The following is a 20,033-nucleotide window of genomic DNA, read 5'->3' as shown; positions in this document are numbered from 1 at the left end:
GACCCGGCGGACTATTTGTCGTCGCGGAGCGGTTGAGGGGGGGGTGTTCACGGATCCCTCCGCTCGCCGCGAAGTAGCGCCGGTCGCGGAAGTCGGTGCTGGCGGCTGCCGGGGGCCGCGGCAGGGCAGCGGCGGCGCCTCCCCCTCCTCCCGTCCCCCGGCCCAGCCCGGCCCGGCCCCGCTGCCGCCGCCATGGCCACCCGCTCCTGCCGGGAGAAGGCGCAGAAGCAGAACGAGCAGCACCAGGCCATCCTGGCCAAGCTGCTGCGGGAGGAGGACAACAAGTACTGCGCGGACTGCGAGGCCAAGGGTACGGCGGGGGGGGGGAGCGGGGGGTTGAGCCGGGCTGAACCGTGCCGAGCCGGGCTGAGCTGGGGCTGAAGCGGGCCGGAGGGAGCCGCAGCGGCCGTGCCGGCGGGGTGCGGGGAGCCAGCGCCGCCCCGCCCCGCTCCACGTCCGCAGGAGCGGCCCCGGCCCGGCTCGGCTCGGCTCGGTGCTGCCCGGCCCGGCCCGGCCCGGCTCGGCTCGGCTCAGTGCTGCCCGGCCCGGCCCGGCCCGGCCCGGCTCAGGCGTGTCGCGGCGGTGGGCGAGCTGCTGGGGCTGCGGCGCTGCCTCCCGTGGCGGGGGGTTTGCGGTGTGCCGGTGCTGGCCGTGGGCTCGGGAGGTGTCGCCTGGCCCTCCTCGGGCTGGAGGGACCCCGTTAAGGTGACCCGAGCTAGGGGCGGCACGGGGAGGGCTCTGCTTCCCGGTGGTCGCAGCGTGCGGCGAGCCCAGCGCTGCCCTGCCGGGTCCCGACCCGTCCTCGGAGCTCGGTGGGCTGCCCTGAGCTGCCCCAAGGCGCCCCGTGGCTGTGATTCCCCGCTCCCATCCCTGTGTGCTGCTTTTCCCGGCCGCGATCATCAGCTGTGCGGTGTCTTGCGTGATGCTGTGATTTAATACATCGGTCTTACGGAAATGCAGAAATACGATTTTATTTTCCGAGCTTACAAACCTGAGTAGCGTACAGTGTGGGTTACACCAAAGGTGTCAGGCCTTCGTTATTTTGCAAGTAACTCTGCTTACTCGTTTGCTAGCACAGCTATTCAGGCCCCCCAGGCTTCTGGTTGCTGTGTGAAGACTCCTTGCAGACTGTGCTTTTCTGGAAAAATCGTATGTTTTGTGCATTACTGGCATTTGGGGATGCGATGCTGAGCGCTGCTCGGAGTTCCTTGCTGACTGAGCTCCACACGGGTGCAGCTCCGTAGCACAGGCCTCAGAGCTTGGCTGGCCGAGATCTGTGTCTCGAATTCTCCAGCTGAGTTTTGTCTTGTTCCCTCTTTCCAACCACCAGGTCAAAGTATTGTTCATAAATCTCTGTAGGCCTCCTTGCCTGGTATCTTCTGCCTCTTCAACTCAGCAATACTGATGCTTCCAGCCTCCTCCTCCTATTCGTGTTACGAGTATTTTTGTGCACTGTTCTTCGTTCTTTGATACTTCCGTACCATACCTCTTGTCCGTCACAAGGCAAAGCTTGAACTGGCAGAAAGCTCTTACCTTCAGTATGTGTGTGTCTTCTGTCCAGGTTCTGGAGCACCTACCAGTCCCTTGACCAGATGACTTCTGCCAGTACCTGTCACTTGTTTTCCATCTTTCTAGTAAGTTAGATAAGGTAGCTAAGTAAGATAAAATTCAACTGCAGTTCTAAAGTCTTCTGTTTTCTCTTTGGGCAAAACCTCATCTTGCCACGCTGTCTTTCTGCATGCTAGAGGTGAAATGGTGAACTTAGCTGAGCCTCAGCTGTTCTAGGGGCTCCTGTCTGGGGGGTGGTTATATGTGGAGATGCATGTGTAAATTTCCTTTCTTAGGTTTAGGAAGTTTCCTTCTAGGCAGTAGAGCTGTGTGAGCAGTGTTGAGGTGCCTCCTTTATACCCTGGAGTCTGGATTTTTAAATCTTTCCAGAAGACATGGTTCAGAAGAAAAAGCACAGTTGGTTCTCCAGATGAAAATCAGGCCTTCCCCTGCCGTCAAAACGTAACACCACTGTTGAACTCCTCCCTGATGTCATTCCCTTGTTGAAACTTGTTGAGGAAAAGAAGAAAAGTGGAGGCTGCTGCTTTCAGATACAGCCAGGTTTTTCTTTCTCCTGATGTTTCACACTTGACCCATGATTTTGATATGTGCTGGTGTCTGGCAAAGTTACGGTTTTATTAGTCATGGCGCACAGGGATGTCTGAGGCAGCAGTTTTTAAAATGGCTCTGCAAGGAAAGCAGGTCTGTGGGCTCTCCCCAGGCTCTGGCAGCGGCCTGCTCCGCTCGCATGGCTAGCAGCATCCCTTTCATCACCAAACACGTTTGTAATTACAGGCTGGAGTTCCCCGCTGTCAGTTCCACTAGAGGAACTGACTTCTCTTAGTCCTGCCTTCTGGAAACTGACTCGTGAAATTGTTCGTGACAAAATATTGAGGACCTCTCTGGTGCGAGCTCTAGTTAAGAGCTTTTGTTTCCTTTTGGTGGTGTTACTGATTCTTTTTTTCACGGAGCTATTGTCCACTTCAGCTTCTGTTACTTTCCTCTTTTGTGCGAGCTTTGCTTCCTTGTCTGTCATCCTCCTTTCTGTTGGCTAGGATTCCCCGAGTTCAGTTTATTCATGCTTAAGGGAGTTGCACTTGCATCTTGGTTCTTCCTCTGCCGGTACTTTAAAACCTTTCTGTCTGGTATGGTCCTGCAGATGCCTAGCATCGGCCCAGATTCAGTGAGCTCTGAACTGAGGTGCAGTGGCTGTCATCACAGATTCTTTCCTCTCACCGGAGACGCTGCAGTCTTCCCTTGGACCTTAAGCCTCAGGTGTTCCGTTTACCCTGGGCTTCTGCTCAGATGGCTGCATCTAGGGGATGTTAAAACCTCGTATACCGTACCTGCACGTCTGTATTAGCTGCTATTCTTTGAGGCCCTGGGAATTCTTCAGCAGCTAGATACCCTCTGAAGTCTTGTTAGGGTCTACAGGATACTTACAAACTTAACGTGGTCCCACTTGCATTTTTATTGCACATTGCTTTGACCACATCTACCATTAAGGCTTCTCTGCTGGCTTTTACATCTCGCATCAAAAAGGGGATCTCTGGAACTTGCTGTTTTCCTGATCCACTCCTAAATCCCTGAGCTGGCTCCTTGCTCTGCGAGGACCTTCTGCATTGCTCACAAGGAAGTGTTGAGCATGCACCTTTCCTCTAAGAGGATCTTTTTTTTTTTTTAAAGATACATACGTCTTTCTCAAAATAATAATGCCATTATTAATAGTGATTGTGTATCAAGAAGAAATCCATCCATGGCTTTCTGGCCTACTTCTTAACGCGTGAGGTATGTGGATGAGTTAGGCAGGGATTATACCTCCTTGCTGCTTTGTTCTGCAAATCCTTCAGAAGGTGGAGAATACAGCTGAGGATGCATCTGCCAGAGTAGGCACGAAGCAATAACTAGGATTGCTGACGCTGGGTACGGTTTGCGGAAGCGTTTTTTATTCTATATTTGCCTTTTAACTGTTGAAAGAGCTGCTAGGAACCTGACTGCCACTGCTGGCACGTGTTGGGAACTACCTGCAGTAGGGCCGGGCTGCAGTCACTGTCACGCTCACAGCTGCACAGGAAGGCTCGATGCCACCTCTGTGGGGAAGAAGCCTCAAAATCAAAGGCTCTGGAGCTGTCTTTGCAGCCACTGAGGTTTTTGGAAGAGTGAGGAGACCGGGCTGACTTCTGACAGCGCTGTTCTCGTCTGTGTGCTGACTGTTCTTGGTGTCCCTGTCTGAACAGCTGTCCGCATATGGCAGTAGATGTCTTCCTGATGTTATACTACCTACTCCTAATATTTGGAGGAAATACTAAGGCGTGTAGGCGGTAACTTCAGTGAGCCTGAGTTTCTGAAAGAGACAAGCAACTGAAATTCCCTCTAGTGTATCATTGTATGGTGCAGCTCTTCATAGTCCTTTTCTGTGTGTAGGTAGGTAGAGCTGGCAGGAACTGGAAAGCTGTGGGAGAGAGAAATAGCTACGGATCTGTCAAGCAGACTGTGCTGAAAGCTACCTTGAAGCACCTGTGTTTAGTGTTGTTTTTTCCCACTGTATAGAGAGTCTAAATGGATTTTTGCTATTTGTGCTGATGTTTGAGTCTCCTAAGCAATAACAGCTCTTATGGATCTCTCAAATGGAAGCACAGAAAACATCAACTTCAGTCCCCCTTTGACTGTCAGGGTTTGCTCTTTCTATCTATTTAATACCGAGTTATAACGTGCTAGGAGTCTGCCAGGCTCGTGGTACCGCTTGGCAGCGGATATTACATGGGCACTGACATTAAACAACAGTGAATCGAGTACTTGGGATCTGAAGAGTGTGACAAAGCCCCCAAGGAGATGTGCTTTGTTAGAAAGGGTCAAGGTGTTCACTGCTATCGAAGGAACGGCCAGCTGAGCAAGAAGACCTGCCAAGTAAGCTGGAGGCAGGAGACCTTGTGCTAGTAAGACTCTGCTGGCTGTTCCTAACAATGCTCAGATGTGAGGCATGCGTTTGAAACCAGTGTGAACATACTCCAGCATCTTGTCTGCTTGTCACGCCTTGCGTTTGGGTGTTGGCTTTAACACAAAGGTGTTGACTTGTGAACTCTGCTGGTGCATTCACGTGTCTGTCAAGAAGACAATTACCTTCACTTGTCAGCCCCATTAGATTTTTTTTTTTAAACTGGAGCAGTTACAGGAACGTAATTGGAAGCTTGCAGATCTTATATAGACAATTTTAGATATTTTGGACCATCAGAAGAGGGGAATAAATTTGTGTCAGGTGTTTTGTTGTTTTTTGTAATGTTTACTCGCTTCTACTGTGATGAGGTATGAAGTCTGGATAAGCGATCCTTTACCAGAGCTCTGGCATAAAAGGACACACTGACACTGCTTGTTAAACCGGATACAATTCCAGTATTAAACGTTTTTCAGTAAATTTTAGTTGTGCTGTACAATTCGTGGATATTTGTCTATGACTGACGACTTGATCTTTTCTGTCTGAAGAATAACAAGTATGGGCTTTTAGGGAATGTGGGGAGAGACTGAACAAGAAAAATAACAGTGCCAAAATTCGTGTAGTCAAAGCCAATTTCTACAAACTTGGCTTTAAGTAAACCTAACTTTAATTTGCCTAATAACCTGCCTACCTCAAAAAAAAAAGTTTAAACTGAAATGGACAAACCAGCAGTCAAAACAAATTCCTGCTGTGCTTAGCTGTTCAGACTCCTTTTTTTTTTTTGTAGACAATTGATTCTTGTGTTTGATGTCTTCCATGTCTGGGAGACCAACTTAAACGCGTCTAAGCCTCAATGTCTTTGAAGCTACTTCTGCTCTTTGCTTGTTTCGGTGACTAGGGGTCTCAGCATCTTAATCTTGCTTGTATACTTTCATAGAGTACTTCTCCTTAGGCATTACCCTAAAGCATATGGCTAACTCTTCCAGCCCACGGCAGCAGCGCTTGAGCTTTTGCCTCTGGCTGCCAGTGTCAGCGTGCTTTTGGGTCGGCTCGTCAACACTGTTAGCTTGATCTAGCACAAGGCTCTGGCTGCTCTGCCTCCTAGGGTCAAGGCTTTCTCCTGCCTCCAAAGGTGGAGAAACTGCTGAAGTAGGACGTGAGGGCAAATGGAGCAGAGTTAGCTTATATCAGAGGTGAAGTCCACAACTGACAGCTCAGGTGTAGCTTTTAGCCCGATACTGAAGGTCAGCCACAGAGCAGAAACCAAGCAGCTTGTGATTGCACTGTGGTACCTTGTCCCAGCAAACATACCTGTATCCCATGTGAATTTAGGTTGCCCGGATCAAGAAGTTGCTGGTATCCTTTGATTCTGTTGTAAGGTTGCTCTTGCTGCTGTGAGACCAGGCTGACAATGAAAACATGAGCTTAACAGACCAGAATATGAATAGACAGATAACAGCCGAAGGCTTCTACAGTCCCTGTCCTTCCACAAGGAATAATGAAGGCAAGCTTTGATTCAGGGTGGGTCTTGACCTCTAATAATAGGAAGGAGCCGTGTCACTAGAAATCCTAGGGTTCATCTGGTTACATTATTATTTTTTTCTCACCTCTTTGCAGAACATCACACCCTGGAAGACCTTAAGGGACCAGAAACTCCATGCTCTCTTGCCACTGTGTCTGCGGGGTTTTTTTCCTGATCCTCTGCTGCTAAAAGCTGTGCCAGCCCTCGGTTTTTGTTCTGCGCCCTTTTACCTCTTGCTGGGACTGGTTGCATGAGGCTGAAACTTTAAGAGCGAGAGCTGGAAAGTTAACTGCCTGGGGTGAGACAAGAGCTCTGGAGGAGACGCTTCTCTTTCCAGCTGGGAGAATGCAGTGGCTTTGGCTCACAACCTGTAAGCAGGTGGAACGGGGCCGTGGGGTTGTTGTAGTGCTGGGTGACTCCAGTGGTGGTCTTTATACCCTATAGGGAGGGGTTTGTTTCTATCTCCTGACTCTCGCAGTACAGGAGAATACTCTGACACAAGCCACAGGAAATCTGTTTAACTTGTAATAGAACAGGCTTGTTTGTAAATGCATACTCCTGCTTTTGAAGTTCTGTGTGCTGCCTGGAGGCATTTTACCCAAGCCCTTACTGTGGTATTTGTGTGGATTCTCCATTCTTCGGCACTTGGCAGAGCTCGATAGGGTGAGACCCGAGGTGGCATGATGTAGCATTGAAGTTGGCCTTGTTTTGACGGGAGACTGGGCGGGTTGACCTTTGGGGATCCCTCACAACTTAAATCTTTCTTTGACTTTTAAAAATACGTGCAGGACTTGTGTAGTTGATATTCTTCTCATACAGTTGCAGTAATCCTTACCACGGTTTGCAGCCCTGTGCTCAGGAGTAAGGCCTCTGTGATCTGAGCTGTTGCCTTTGTGCGGACCATAACGGTGGGGCAGTTCCCGGAGCAGGGATCGGTGGTGTTGGTGAGACGTCTTCTGGCCTTTGAGTGCGGGATGTCCTAGCGCTTCTGGCCAGGAGCTACTGGCGTCTCCCTCCTAACGATGCCTCACCCGTGGCTGTGTCACTCCTCAGTGGCATGAGAAAGGTGCCGCTGCAGGATGCTGTTGAGGCCAGATGTTAATCTTCGCTCTGTTTCTAGATCTCCTCTCCTGGAGCTGAGGCTGTTCCTGTCCTGTGAAGTCTTCCCTCCTTGGTCCGAATGAACAGCAAAGCAGCGTTGATGCAGCCCGAAGCAGTCCTTGTCAGCAGAACAGAGGAAGCAATTAGACACATGTATGTGATAAGTAGACTTTTAGGGAGGGACCTTTCCTGGAGGGGTGGCTCCCTCCTTAATCCGGATTTCCTAAGGGGATTTAATAGAGTCAATTAGCAGCTATTACTCAGGGGTAGTCAGAGGTTAACTTAGCTCAGGTGTTGCATCTTCCCTCACTGGCTCACTCAGGTTCATTTGAGCATGATTCAGCTCTGCACTACTGGCTTAGGTGCTTAGTTTTGTCCTCTCTGGAGGCCTCAAGTAAATTCCCTAAGACTTAATGAGCTTGCCTTACAAGCAGGTAATGTTCAGTGAGATCTTATTCTCACGTTGAGGTTCTTGGAGTATCCCTGTTGGGTCTGTAACTGCTGGAATCCGGCACAGGATTCAGGCGCAGTAGCCCTGGGCAGTAGTAGTCCTCTTCTGTCAGAGCACGGGCCTGCATGCGGCTTTGCCTAGAGGTAGGTGATGAGCTTAAGAGCTTACGGGTCAGGGCTAGAGGGCAGACCAGCAGGGGTGCTGGTGTGGGTGTCTGCTCCTGGCCACCTGGTCAGGCAAAAGCAGGAATGAGGCCTTTCTCAGACAGCTTGAGGGCTAACATTCACGGGCCGTGGTGCTTGTGGAGGACTCGAACCACGATGATACTTTCTAGAGAGGAAAGAGGTCTAGGAGAGCTGGTTACCTCCCCTCAAGGGTCACATCTTTATGCTATAGGGGGGCACATCCCAGTGAGCAGGAAATCAAGCAAAAGCAGCAGGGAGCCTGCAAAAATGAGCAAGCTGCTCCTGGCAAAGCTCAGACATAAAAAGGAAGCACGTAAGAGGTGGAAGCAGGGACAGGTGATGCACTGTAAAAACAGAGGCACTGCCTAAGCATGCAGGGATGGGGTTAGGTGGGAAAGCAAAAGCCCACTTGGAGTTGAATCTGGCAAGGACGGTCTGGTAAAGGACAGGAAGAAGGGACTTTACAGATACATCAGCAGCAAAGAGAGGGCTGGAGAAAATGTGGACCTACTGCTGAATGGGGCAGGGGACCTGGTGATGAGGGATGAAGAAAAGGCTGAGGCATCCCTTGCCTTCTTCACCTTGGTCTTTATGTGTAGAACTGCCTTCAAGAAATTTGTTTCAGAAATCTCCCTGGATCTTAAAACTCCTGGTTGGTTCTCTGGATCGTGACTAAAAATGATATCCTCTGGCAGACCAGGGGCAAGAGAGAAACTATTACAGCATTCCTGTTCTCCCCATTTGGCCTCTTACCTGATTAACATCTGCTGGGAGCTTGAGCAGGGCTGCTCTTCCTGAACAGCTTCACACAACTTAAAGCTGCTTCATCTTCTTTGTGAAAAGTTATCAATTCAAATTGAAGCTTGTTGTCTGTTTCATGTTTATCTGTGTTTGCAGTGGTTGACTGTAGGATATGGAACTAACCCTTGCTTATCCTCCAGTCCTGCATCGATCTCTGATTGCTTTCCAGTAGGCAGTAAACATGTATGCGGATGTCAAGGAGTTCCTGCTTGGTGTAATGGTGTTTGCAAGAGGTGCTGAGTTCCTGCTCTGTTCCCACTGTACCCCAAACGCCCTAGAGTTGATCTGTGTCCCTCTCACTGGAGAAGCCGGGTGCTGCTGTGTTGTGGGGCCACCGTCTGAGGCGGAGGAAGAGCTTGGCAGCACGGAGAGCATCCCAGTGCTCCGCTCCTGTACCGGGCGTGGAGAGCACTCGTCCTGTAGCTGACAGATGTGGCGATTTACTTCTGTGAGAGTTGTGAAAAACTGCCCAGGTCAGCTCGCCGACCACCTCCGTTAACCTAGACCTTCAGCTGCTCTGCCTGTCCCGAGGGAAGGCGCTGACATCCTGCGGGCTGCTCTGGCACGTGGCGGGGGGAGCGGGTGCAGCAGCAGCACAGCTCGGTGCTTGTCAGAGCAGGGCTGCCTGCTGCTCAGGGCAGGGTTGCCAAGCAACTAACTTTGCAGCTGTGATTTGGGGAAAAAGTGGCTCTGTTCCTTGAAGCTGCGCCTGGCTCTGGTTTCCGTGGCAGAAAATGGATACGCTGATTAGGAGCTGCGCTCCTGGCATGGGTGGGGAAGGGAGTTTGGTATCCGTGTTTGGCTGCTGGTTGCCGTGCTCTTCTTGTATGCTAGCTCTTTGGTAAGCAGCAGGGAACAGAAATCTGTTAGGTGATTTTGGTCAAGTACTTGAGTGAAAATGGATGAAGCTTCATAGAATCACAGAACGGTTTGGGTTGGAGGGGACTGTAAAACCATCTAATTCCACCCCCCTGCCATGGGCAGGGACACCTCCCACCAGACCAGGCTGCCCAGAGCCCCATCCAGCCTGGCCTCGAACACCTCCAGGGATGGGACATCCACAGCTTCTCTGGGCAACCTGTGCCAGTGCCTCACCACCCTCATAGAAAAGAATTTATTCCAAATATCTAAACTAAAGGAGGGTAGATTTAAAGGAGGCATAGGGCTTCCTGTGCTTTCTTATGCTTTCACTGCCTTTCATGGCATAGGGCTTCGTTAGTAGGGTTACAGGCTGCAGTACTGTAGGAATTTCTGCAAAAGGAGGTGGAAGTGATTTATTGCGTGTAACCTGCTATTCCTGAACGCAGCAGAGCTTGCAGGTAGTCAGGATGTGTTAGTGAGTAGCAGCTGGGTTTGAGTAATAGATTTCAAATAAGCTCTTTGTACTGTGTGTTCAAGTCATTTGGGTTTGTTTGTCATCCATGACAATTTCTAGAAACAACCAGTATGTGAATAAAACCCAGTGCTTTTCTGTAAAACATTTGACTTCTCTAATAGGGTATATACCTATGGGGTATTTGTTCTGTTGCCTGTTACCTGTAGATAAAGGCAAAAACATCCGTTTCTTCAAACATAGCAAATGCCATACTTAACATTGACTCTTTAGATCTTTAGCAGAAATGCATGTGGGCATGTGAGCTCCCTTCCTAGGGACTGGTTAAACTGGAGACACCACCAACACGCGGACTTTGGTCCTATTACCAAGTGATACCTACATGGCTATTTCCAGTTCTCGGTGCACTGAACTGCTGAGGGCTGCTTTGGTGTTTCAGGAAATCACAGTCCTTTACTAAGCTTCAGGCTTCACAATCCTTTATTAAGCAATCTTCCTGGGCGTTCTGCACTCATAGCAAAGGGCCTCAGAGTGATGCTGAACGCCCCTTGTCTGGCTCACTGTAATTTCCATGGAGTTGCTGTTCTTAAAGAAAAATTAATGTGCTTTAAATGTGCTTTATTAGCAAAAAGATTGTCATGTGTTTGGTTTTAAGTAAGACTGAAGAATACAACAGAGGAAATCCAGGCTCAAGATTGCATGCTGGAGGATCCTTTTAAGTTTTGGGAATACGTTTTGAGAGCTGATACTTCTCGAGCACCCTTGATTCCACTCTAAACACTTTTTAAATTGTGTATGTGAAAATAAATGCAACTGATTACTTTGGTGGATTATTCAGTTTTTCTTCCTGGCTTCTGAAGAAACGGATATTTTGCAACAAGTATTTTCCAGCCGCAACTACTCATCTTACTACTCTAGGAAGTAGTAACCATGTTTGGGGGGGGGGGGGAAAGCTTTAGAAAAAATTGAGCAGTTTTGTTTTTTTCTTGTGAAACACAAATCTAGTTAGAGCACGTGTGAGGAACACTGCTTAGAAGGAAATTGCTCTTCCTTCCAGTTGCGTGTGGCTGATCTCATGGTGCATGATACTTGTGTGTTGACAATTGTCTGTCATGCAGGAACATTTAACTATATTCAAATAAATTATAATTAATCTAGTGTCATCTCAGATGTGCCATAGTTTTAGGAAGCAAAAAACTTTTAGGGAAAACGTGAAGCTCATTTCAGCCTTGTGTGGTGTGATACCTTCTGATTCTGTCTGCCCTCTTTGACCTCTTCTTTCCCATGATCTTTCACTTAAGTTCATACCCTGAAGTCCACAGCGAGTGCTGCTGTGAAGGCTAGTAACATTACAGAATCACAGAATTGTAGGGGTTGGCAGGGACCTCAAGAGATCATTGGGTCCAACCCCCCTGCCAGAGCAGGCTGCCCAGGTAGGCGTCCAGACGGGCTTTGAATATCTCCAGGAAAGGAGACTCCACGACCTCCCTGGGCAGCCTGTTCCAGTGCTCCGTCACCCTCACCGTGAAGAAGTTCTTTCGCATGTTGGTGCGGAACTTCCTGTGCTCTATCTTGTGGCCATTGCCCCTTGTCCTGTCCCCACAAACCACTGAAAAGAGGTTGGTCAAATCCCTCTGTCTCCCACACCTCAGGTACTTATACACATTGATGAGATCCCTGTTAATAAGATCCCCCCCAGCGTTGCTACAGTCAAACTTGGGCATCATCCAAGAACGGGGTTACATTTATGCTCGTAGTAGGCTGTTCCTGTGCCCGATCTGACACACGTCAGTGTTGTGGGGTGGCCAGATACGCTCTCAGTAGGTAAGAAGAGTCACTGGTGCAGCATCACCACCTACGTGGTGTGACCTATTTCCCCTGCAGAGGAAGCGAGGGGAGGCGGTAGGTGTGGGAGGAAGGGCGGTGAGTAACCCTCTGGCGTGAGCACGGATGGTGTGGGTTAGTCCCGGTGGCAGCTGAGCACCACACAGCCCCTTGCTCACTGCCCCTCAGGGGGATGGGGGAGAGAACCAGAAGGGTTAATGGGAGAAAACTTGTGGGTTGAGGTAGGTAATGGGTAAAGGGAAAGCTGTGCGTGCAGTTAAAGCAAAATAAGGAATTGGTTCACTGCTTCCCCAGGCAGGCACGTGTTCAGCCATTTCTAGGAAAGCAGGGCTCATCGTGTACGATGGTTACTTGGGAAGGCAAACACCATAACCACCAGCAGCCTCAACCTTTTTCTTTCTTCCCCCAGCTGAGCACAATGTTGTATGACACGGGCCATCCCTTTGGGCAGCCTGGGCCCCCTGCCCTGGCTGTGTCCCCTCCCAGCTCCTGGGGCACCCCCAGTGTCCTTGTGGGCAGGGCAGCACCAGGAGCAGGAGAGTCCTTGGCTGTGTGCAAGCACTGCCCTGTAGCAGCTAAAATAGTGATGTGTTATCAGCACTGTTTTGGTCACAAACCCAAAACACAGCAGCACAGGCTCTGCTATGAAGACAACGCCATCCCAGCCAAGACCGGTGCAAGAGACTGGGCAGTCTTCACAGATGCTTTCGGTCTGTTTCTGCAGTCCAGAGACTCGGATTTGGTGCTCTGCTTCTTGTCTGCAGACCTGGGTCTCTTGTTTTTTCTCTGCATCTTTTTCAAATGGAGGTTCACGTGGGAGAGGTGACGGCGGTGTGTTTGCCTGCTTCGTAATGCAGGGTGTACGAGGGAGAGCAGCTCCTGGTAGTGAGGGCTGCGCAGAGGCTGTGGAGTTTGGGGAGTGTCTGCTTGAGCTGTCTCTTCTTCAGCTGCGTTTGAGTAAAAATGGTAGAGGAAGTTAATGTGATTACTAGATTGATAGTCTGGTAGGTAAAGGTAATTTTTCTTTCTTGTTTTATGGCAAATAGGCTGTATCATAAATCTGTCCTGTAAGCAAATCTCATTTCTGTGTTTTTGTCATGGTTTAAAGAACTTAACTGCTGGCTGAAGGCTTTGCAGCAGATGCTTCTACAACCTTGGTCTTGTGTCTAGCTACACTGGGGCACCTGCTATATCCCACCAGAGTAACACAGATTTACATACGTGTATGTTTCCTCTTATCAGTGGTACTCCGAATGCTTAGCTATCAACTTATAAAAACATTTTTGTAAGACCTTACTGTTCCCTAAATTTTCTTTTATTTCTGCATATAAAAGGAATATAAATTGTTCACTTTAAAAACAATAAGCCTTTCAGCAGTTCCTTGCTGACGAGGGAAAAATTGCAGTCAAGACCACCTCCAGAAGCCTCTTACCAGTATGTAATATGCTCCATGACTGTGTCGTCTTAGAAAATACCAGATGCTGTTAAGAGGAAATGACTGCTTGCATGCTTCTTTCTTGCAGCTTGAACTCTGACATGAACAGTGCTTTTTTTCAAGCAAACAGGACGAGTAAAATCAGAGCACTACTCCTCAACCGAATTGAAATTTGATTTCTGAAATTGCAGGCTTATTGAATGTGGCCAGGTTGGCACCGCTGACACTTGCCATACCGAAGGGTTTGCTTTTTGCCTTTCCAAAGGGGATGCTGCGGCGTGCTCCTGTCCTGCGAGGCTGAGAGGAATACTGGGACAGTGTCCTGTGTGCTCAGTAACCAAGTATTTCAGTGAGGAATGTGTTTTATTTAAACATCGTCATCTTATTTCTAAGATGAATAGGAAATCTTGGTGATATTTTGGGAACAAACCCCCCAAAAGCCATTCTTGATCTCTTTTCTCTTACTATTCCATGAAGACTGGCCAACTATGTATGGGATGTATTTATGTGTATAACTTCACGATGAACTTGGAAATACTGTGTTTTTATTTGTTAAACAACTTAGCATTTGCATCATATCATTCCCTAATGTTTGGTGACATTATTATTATTATTATTATTATTATTATTTATTTTGGAAAAGCAAACGTCTCAGAGTCTCATTCAACCAAATTCAAATTTTTAGTAGCTGGCTGTTAGTAAGGCCAAAATACTTTGATTCCATCTCTTGTCACTTTACAAAATTTCTTACCTAGTAGCAATTTGGCATGAGTAAAATGCTGTTTGTGAAAGAATAAACTGACTTTTCCTGTGTATCCTCAACAGCTGTAAGTAGCCAGTCCTGATCTGCATACTGCACATTGCTCATATTCCTAAGAAGTTTCCCAGATAAGTGGTTTGATGTTTGAAATGTTGTATGACTTGAGTGTACTCCAGGGTTAAAGTAGTTATAGCTTTGATTTATTTTTTTTCCCAATGAAGCTGTATGTGGTTATCAGGTAAATCAGGTGAATTAGGTATACTTTATTTTGTGCCTTAAACAGAAGTGGAAGAATTTTCATGTCACAGTGGTACTGTTCTAGTTCAGGCTTTATACACTTGTTGGAATAGGGATGCTGTCTTTTAAAACACTTAACACTTACTGATGCTGTGGAAGCAAGCATTAGCGAGCTGAAGGACTAATTAAAACTGGCTGATAAGGATTTCCCTCTGAGTTGCAGAGGTGGGGCACAGGGAGAAAGTCTTGTTCAGATAGCCGATGCGTGGCTTCTACAGTTAGGAATAAGACTGAGCTTAGGGGCGTTGTTGTTGATGACTTTGGTGAAAAATGGTTGTCCAGATGGAAGAGACAAACTTGGGAGCATCCTGTCCTTGAAATTCTACTCCACTTACCAGATTTTGGCTAACAATAACCAAGCAATGCATCCAAGTCTCGTCTTTGCACCGTTCCTGCAAGAAGTCTTGAACTGCCCAATTCTCAGCGGTTATTGAGCTGGGCTCTGGAGCAGCGTAATTGCTTGAATTGCTTGCCTTCAGCAAAACTTCATGCCATTGAGTTTAATTGTACTTAAAACTACTAAAACAGCTGTCTTGTTTGAACTTTTCCAATGCTTTTTTTTTTTTTGATGTAGCAAACTTTAAGTTTGTTCTCACCTTCTGGCCTTGACTATGTGTCAAAACCACCCAAAATCCTGCTTTGAGAATAGCAAGGTCTAAGGGAGGCATAAAGTAAGGACTGGAGCCACCATCAGACCTGAACCTGTCCCATGGCAGAAGCAGCTCCGCTTTGCATGTGGGTGAGAGAAGGTAACTGGTGTGATAATATCATGAGATCTGTTTGCATGGTTGGTTGTTGCTAATTGTATATAACCTGCTGGAAATTGTAATGTGACCTTTCCTTTTCCTAATGGAGGAAGAGTCTCATGATCAGGACCGAACTTCAGTGAAACCTTTGTAAATCTGCCTTTGGTCCTGATTCCTACTTGTGACTTGGGATGTTCAGTGACCTTTTGGGTCATGTTTGTCACAACTGTCAAAATACAGGCTTATTACTAAGCCATATGGAAGAGATTTCTAATAATGACTTGGAACAAGGTGATCATTAAGGTCCTTCCCAACCTATTCTGTGATTCTGCAGATCTGTTTAAGCTACAGACTCCTGTCGCCTTTTTTTTCAGTATAAAAGAGCTTTTTGCTGCATGCTTTCACATCTGAAAAGAACATGAGGAGTGCACTCGCATGATTTTCTTAGCCTTTGAGTATGGAGGTAAAGCAGGGAAGCCTCTGCTGCACAGGAAAAGAATGAGCTTTCTGTGGGGAAAGACAAGAACGAGCTTACTGTGACACAAGACTGCTTCAGGCTGTTTGTTCCTTTTAATCAGGAACTAACTCAGTGCAGCAAGTGGTAGGTAAATAGTCCCATATCTTCAGTTTGTAAAGACTAAAGGTTCAAGGTCCTTGAAGAACGCTTTATTCAAGAGTAAAGATTCATGTGTTGTGGTTCTTGCACAATTTCCTTTGTGTAAAGGTCTTTGTGTAAGATCCTCAAGATTTTTGCTCTTTCTGAGATCTGTTCTTTAATTCACAAAATCTGATGTATTTCTTCCTGGCTTCTTCTTCCCGATTTGAAGACTTAACTGATTGAATAGATATGATTAAGATTGTAGTTACATTATTTTTTGTTTCTGGGGTGTTTTTTGTGTGTGTGTTTTGTGTTGTGTGTGGGGGAGTCTGAATCCTACATGGTAGGAGATGGTGGATGGGGTTCTTCTTCTTTCAGGAGAACTGAGCAGCTTCCAGTGAGGCTGGTAAGAAAGTCTCTGAAACAGCAGGATAATACTGAACATGTGTGACAGTACTAATACTGCTTTTGAGCATTTTAGTCTCGTCATGATTTAATCCCTGTCTCAAGTGTATTGCCTTGAGGGGAGGAACTGATAGGAGTCTCTATGGTTCTGCCTCGTACTTTTCTTCTTCCGTGTGTGGCCAGTGGAGGTGGGACTCTTGTGTTAGTGGTGCTGCTTGTTGAATCACACAAAATACAGCTGCTGCTTACATATTTGTCTTTTTTTCCCCCTATATATCTGATACATAAGAACACTTGTTTTCTGTTCACAATTCTTATCTGAATCTCACCTTGGAGAAATGAGATGTTTCTGGAAATGCTCATTGATAACTTCATTTAAGTCTTGATTAGCAGAGCACTTACACAGCCCAAATTGTGTGGGGAAGTCGTGGAGAGAGCACTGCACGAGCATGCTTATGCTGATGCAGCCACCCAGGCTTTGGTAAATCTTTGGCAGAAGAAGTGACTCTTTAGGAACTGGCTGGTAACCATTAGGAGATGTGTAAATCTTCTTGCAGTTAATTCGCTGTTCCACAAGATGGAGCCAGTTATTTGACAAATAAAATCTGTCAGCCAGCTGTTCTGTTTGGAGGAAGAGCAGCGTACTGCAGTAACTTTGCTTGCTGCTCGGGGCACAGTCAGCGACATTGGAGTGAAGGGAAGAGCCACGGAGCTGGAGTCTGGCAGAAGACGTGGCTGATGTTGGCCCAGAGAAGTTTACTATGAACTATTTTGAGATGCATAGGAGTTAGTGCTCTGTTACCTGTAGTGTTTGGCTTCCTTCCTTCTAGAATTATTATTTTTTTAATATGTCCGTGTGGGAAGTACATGTGCTCCTGCCCTAGCCTTAGCTGATAGCCTGTAGCTGTAGTTGAGTGGGGCAGCAAGACGCTGAGGAGAAACTACCGGTGACTGCTTAAGGCAGTCAAAGGACTTTTGTAAGGACTAATCAAAAGGAGACGTAAAGCGTTGTTTCCTACTGTGTTGAGCTGCTTGAATTCATATGTAGTGAGTATACAGGGCTTCAAAGGTCTTCCTAATGCAAATAAAACTACTTTGTCCTCAGCATTTTAAATGGTCAGTGCCTTTAAGCCTTGTTTTGCACGAGGTAGGCACGTGCACTAATGCAACACGTAATTCCAGCAGTCCGGAATAAAACTTAAACCTTGGACTTGCAGGAACTGATGTACCTCAGCCCACGGTACCTTTTGTAATGCGCTATACTGGCCTCAGCATTGTCATTGCTCTTGTTTTTCTTGCCCGAAGACCTGGATCAGCTGTACTCACCAGGCTGTTTGTGTAAGCTGTATGTACACGAGCAGGGTGCATCAGCAGGGCTGGGGATGTTTATTGCTGCCTCTTTGATCAACTTTCTAATACAACCAACTAGGACACTTTGCCCAAAATGAACTGTGGGGCTGGGGAGGAAAGGGCTGTAAGGGGCACATTAAACGTGCGCGAGGAACTAGACCAGTTGAAATAATGTGGAGGAGAAATATATCAGCAGAAGTCATACCCTGAAAAGGGAAAAGTGGGAAGATTTTTGAAATCTGTTCCGAGAAAGCATCTGGTTCAACAGAAAATACATGAAAATGATGCCTATTTTTCATAAAATTCATACTTTGAGATCATTTTAGAATATGTGTCATGTGAAGACAGATAACTCTTCAGCAGCTTAAAAATTGGATGAAAATCAACTTATGTGAAGATTTGTGTTTAAAATTGTCAGTGACTTTCAGGCTCTTTATTGGTTAGGTTTAAAACAGCTGAATTCTGATGTTGAAATATTCTCATTTTTTTGGTAGCTGTAGATATTTTTGCAAGCAGGGAGAAGTTCTGCACAATAACTGTAGGGGCATGGAATTTCTGTATAAGAGGGGGAAAAAAAGCTCCTGTCAGTTTGTCTCTGAAATTCACAAGTTACCTGGCAATTTCGAGCAAGAAAACTTGAGACATGTCAGGAAATGTTGAGCCCTGTGGCTATACTTCTTTCATTCTAAAAGTGTAGATGGTCTCTAATAAAAGACTACTTAAATACTCGAAATATGTCACAGTCAGTGGTGTGTTTGTGCATCTGGTTAAATTCTAGTTTACAATGCAAACTTGACAGATGATTCCTGGATGCAAGTGAATCCAGCAGTGGCCATGGCTGACCCCGGTGAGCAACCAAACGCACACCTGGGCTCTCGCTCCCCTCTCCTGTGGGTTGGGGAGAAAACAGGAGGGCAAACAGACCTGAGGGTCGACATAGTGACAGCTGAGTAAGAAAAGGAAAAAGCCCTGTGCACAAGGGAAACTGAGGAGTTCATTCCTTGCCTCCCATCAGCAGGCAGGTGTCTGGCCTGGAAGGCAGGGCCTCAGCACATCTAGCGGTTGTATGGGAAGACAGACCCCATAACCACTTATGTCCCCTCTTCCTCCTCTTCTCCTGGGGCTTTTCCTACTGAGTGCAGTGGCGCAGTGCAGGATGTGGCACAGGGCACAGCCGTACGGGCTGCTGTCAGGGAACGCTAGCTGGCCTGGCCAGAGCCAGCCCTGTGGGAAACATCACTTGCTTTTTTTCCGTTAACATCTAGGAATCCAAATTAATTTATGTGAATGTGTAACAACTCAAATACAAGTTTCTGCTTGGGTTTTACAAAGCTTGCCTATTCTAGCTGTTTAAATTTTAAATTGAAGTTTTATCACCTTTCTGCTTCTTCAGAAGGTAACTGAATTGCAGCTACAAATACAACTAAACACGCACGATAAACCATGTGTGGTTGTATTCGGTACTGGTTATTGTAATGGTTACTTGTTAATGTCAGACCATCCTAACAGAGATTTCAAAATGTTCATAAGAATAACCTAGTACATTCAAAATCTTGTTGTGGTGGTTTTACTCGAGTGGGCAGCTGAGCTCCACCACAACCGCTCTCTCACTCCCCCTCCTCAAAGAGGAACAGGGAGAAAATACGATGAAAAGGGCTCAGGGGTTGAGATAAGGATGAGGAGATCGCAGAGTAATTGTCATGACGGGCAAAACAGACTCAGCGTAGGGAGATAGTAAGATTTATTACTTACTACTAACAAGCTAGAGAAGTGAGAAACAAAGGGAAGAAACCAAAAGCACCTTCCCCCCCATCCACCCTCTTCCACCTCCTCCCCCCGAGCGGCGCAGGGGAACGGGGGAATGGGGGTTATGGTCAGTCTATAGCGCTTCTTCTCTGCCGCTCCTTCTCAGTCACTCTCGTCCCCTGTGCCGTGGGGTCCCTCCCACGGGATGCAGTCCTTGCTGAACTGATCCAGCGTGGGCTGCCCACAGGCAGCAGCTCTTCAAGAACTGCTCCAGGTATGGGTCCGTACCACGGGGTCCATCCCTCAGGAGCGAACTGCTCCAGCCTGGATTCCACCGTGGTCTCCTCCACAGGCTGCAGCGTGGAACCCTGCTGCACCGTGGTACTCCATGGGCTGCAGGGGGACAGCCTGCTTCACCATGGTCCTCACCACAGGCCGCAGGGGACTTCTGCTCCGGCGCCTGGAGCACCTCTCCCCCTCCTTCTTCACTTATCTTGGCGCCTGCAAGGCTGTTCCTCACTCCTCTCACTCTCCCAGCTGCTATGTGGCACAGCGTTTTTCTTCCCCTGTCTTAAATATGCTCTCACAGAGGCGCAAAACAACATCACTTACTGGCTCAGCTCTGGTCAGCAGTGGGGCCCTTACCAAACACGGGGCAGCTTCTAGATCCTTCTCACAGAAGTCACCCCTATGGCCCCCTGCTACCAAAACCTTGCCACGTAACCCCACTACGCTTGTCTAGATATGTTTTCTAGAAAATAGCATGTAGCAGCTGGCCTTACCTAACTACCTACTGAACTGAAAAGTAAACTCAAGTCTAATCAGTAGACAACGTAGAAGAGGAAAGTTTAAATGAAACAAATAGTTTTCATCTTTGAAGCAGCAATCTGCCTTTGGATTAGTGCAGTGTTTTCCTGGGTGTACCCAGATAGTGTTTGAGAGGCTTCATGGTCTGCTGGAGTGGGCCACCATAAACAC

The 20,033-nt window shown here is 47.4% G+C and overlaps 1 protein-coding gene and 1 long non-coding RNA gene across 3 annotated transcripts in view; both read left to right on the top strand.

The window, feature by feature from the left end:
• The first annotated feature begins 176 nt into the window (after positions 1-176).
• SMAP1 (small ArfGAP 1) overlaps positions 177-20,033 on the top strand; it is a 92,546-nt gene continuing 72,689 nt past the window's right edge. For both annotated transcript variants that reach the window (XM_080584092.1, XM_080584091.1), the window contains exon 1: positions 177-310. In XM_080584092.1, the coding sequence (XP_080440218.1) occupies positions 193-310 (118 nt within the window). In that variant the 5' untranslated portion in view covers positions 177-192. The remainder of the gene's footprint in view (positions 311-20,033) is intronic.
• On the top strand, positions 514-13,479 carry LOC308191575. The gene is made up of 3 exons (XR_013948137.1): positions 514-6,946; positions 7,123-7,256; positions 8,365-13,479. It is a non-coding gene; the product is annotated as an uncharacterized lncRNA (long non-coding RNA).

This window comes from Anser brachyrhynchus (genome assembly GCF_964034855.1).
Source record: "Anser brachyrhynchus genome assembly, chromosome: 3".
Classification (NCBI taxonomy): domain Eukaryota; kingdom Metazoa; phylum Chordata; class Aves; order Anseriformes; family Anatidae; genus Anser; species Anser brachyrhynchus.
Note: the sequence above shows the minus strand (reverse complement) of the source record. Positions and strands in the feature narration are given on the sequence as shown.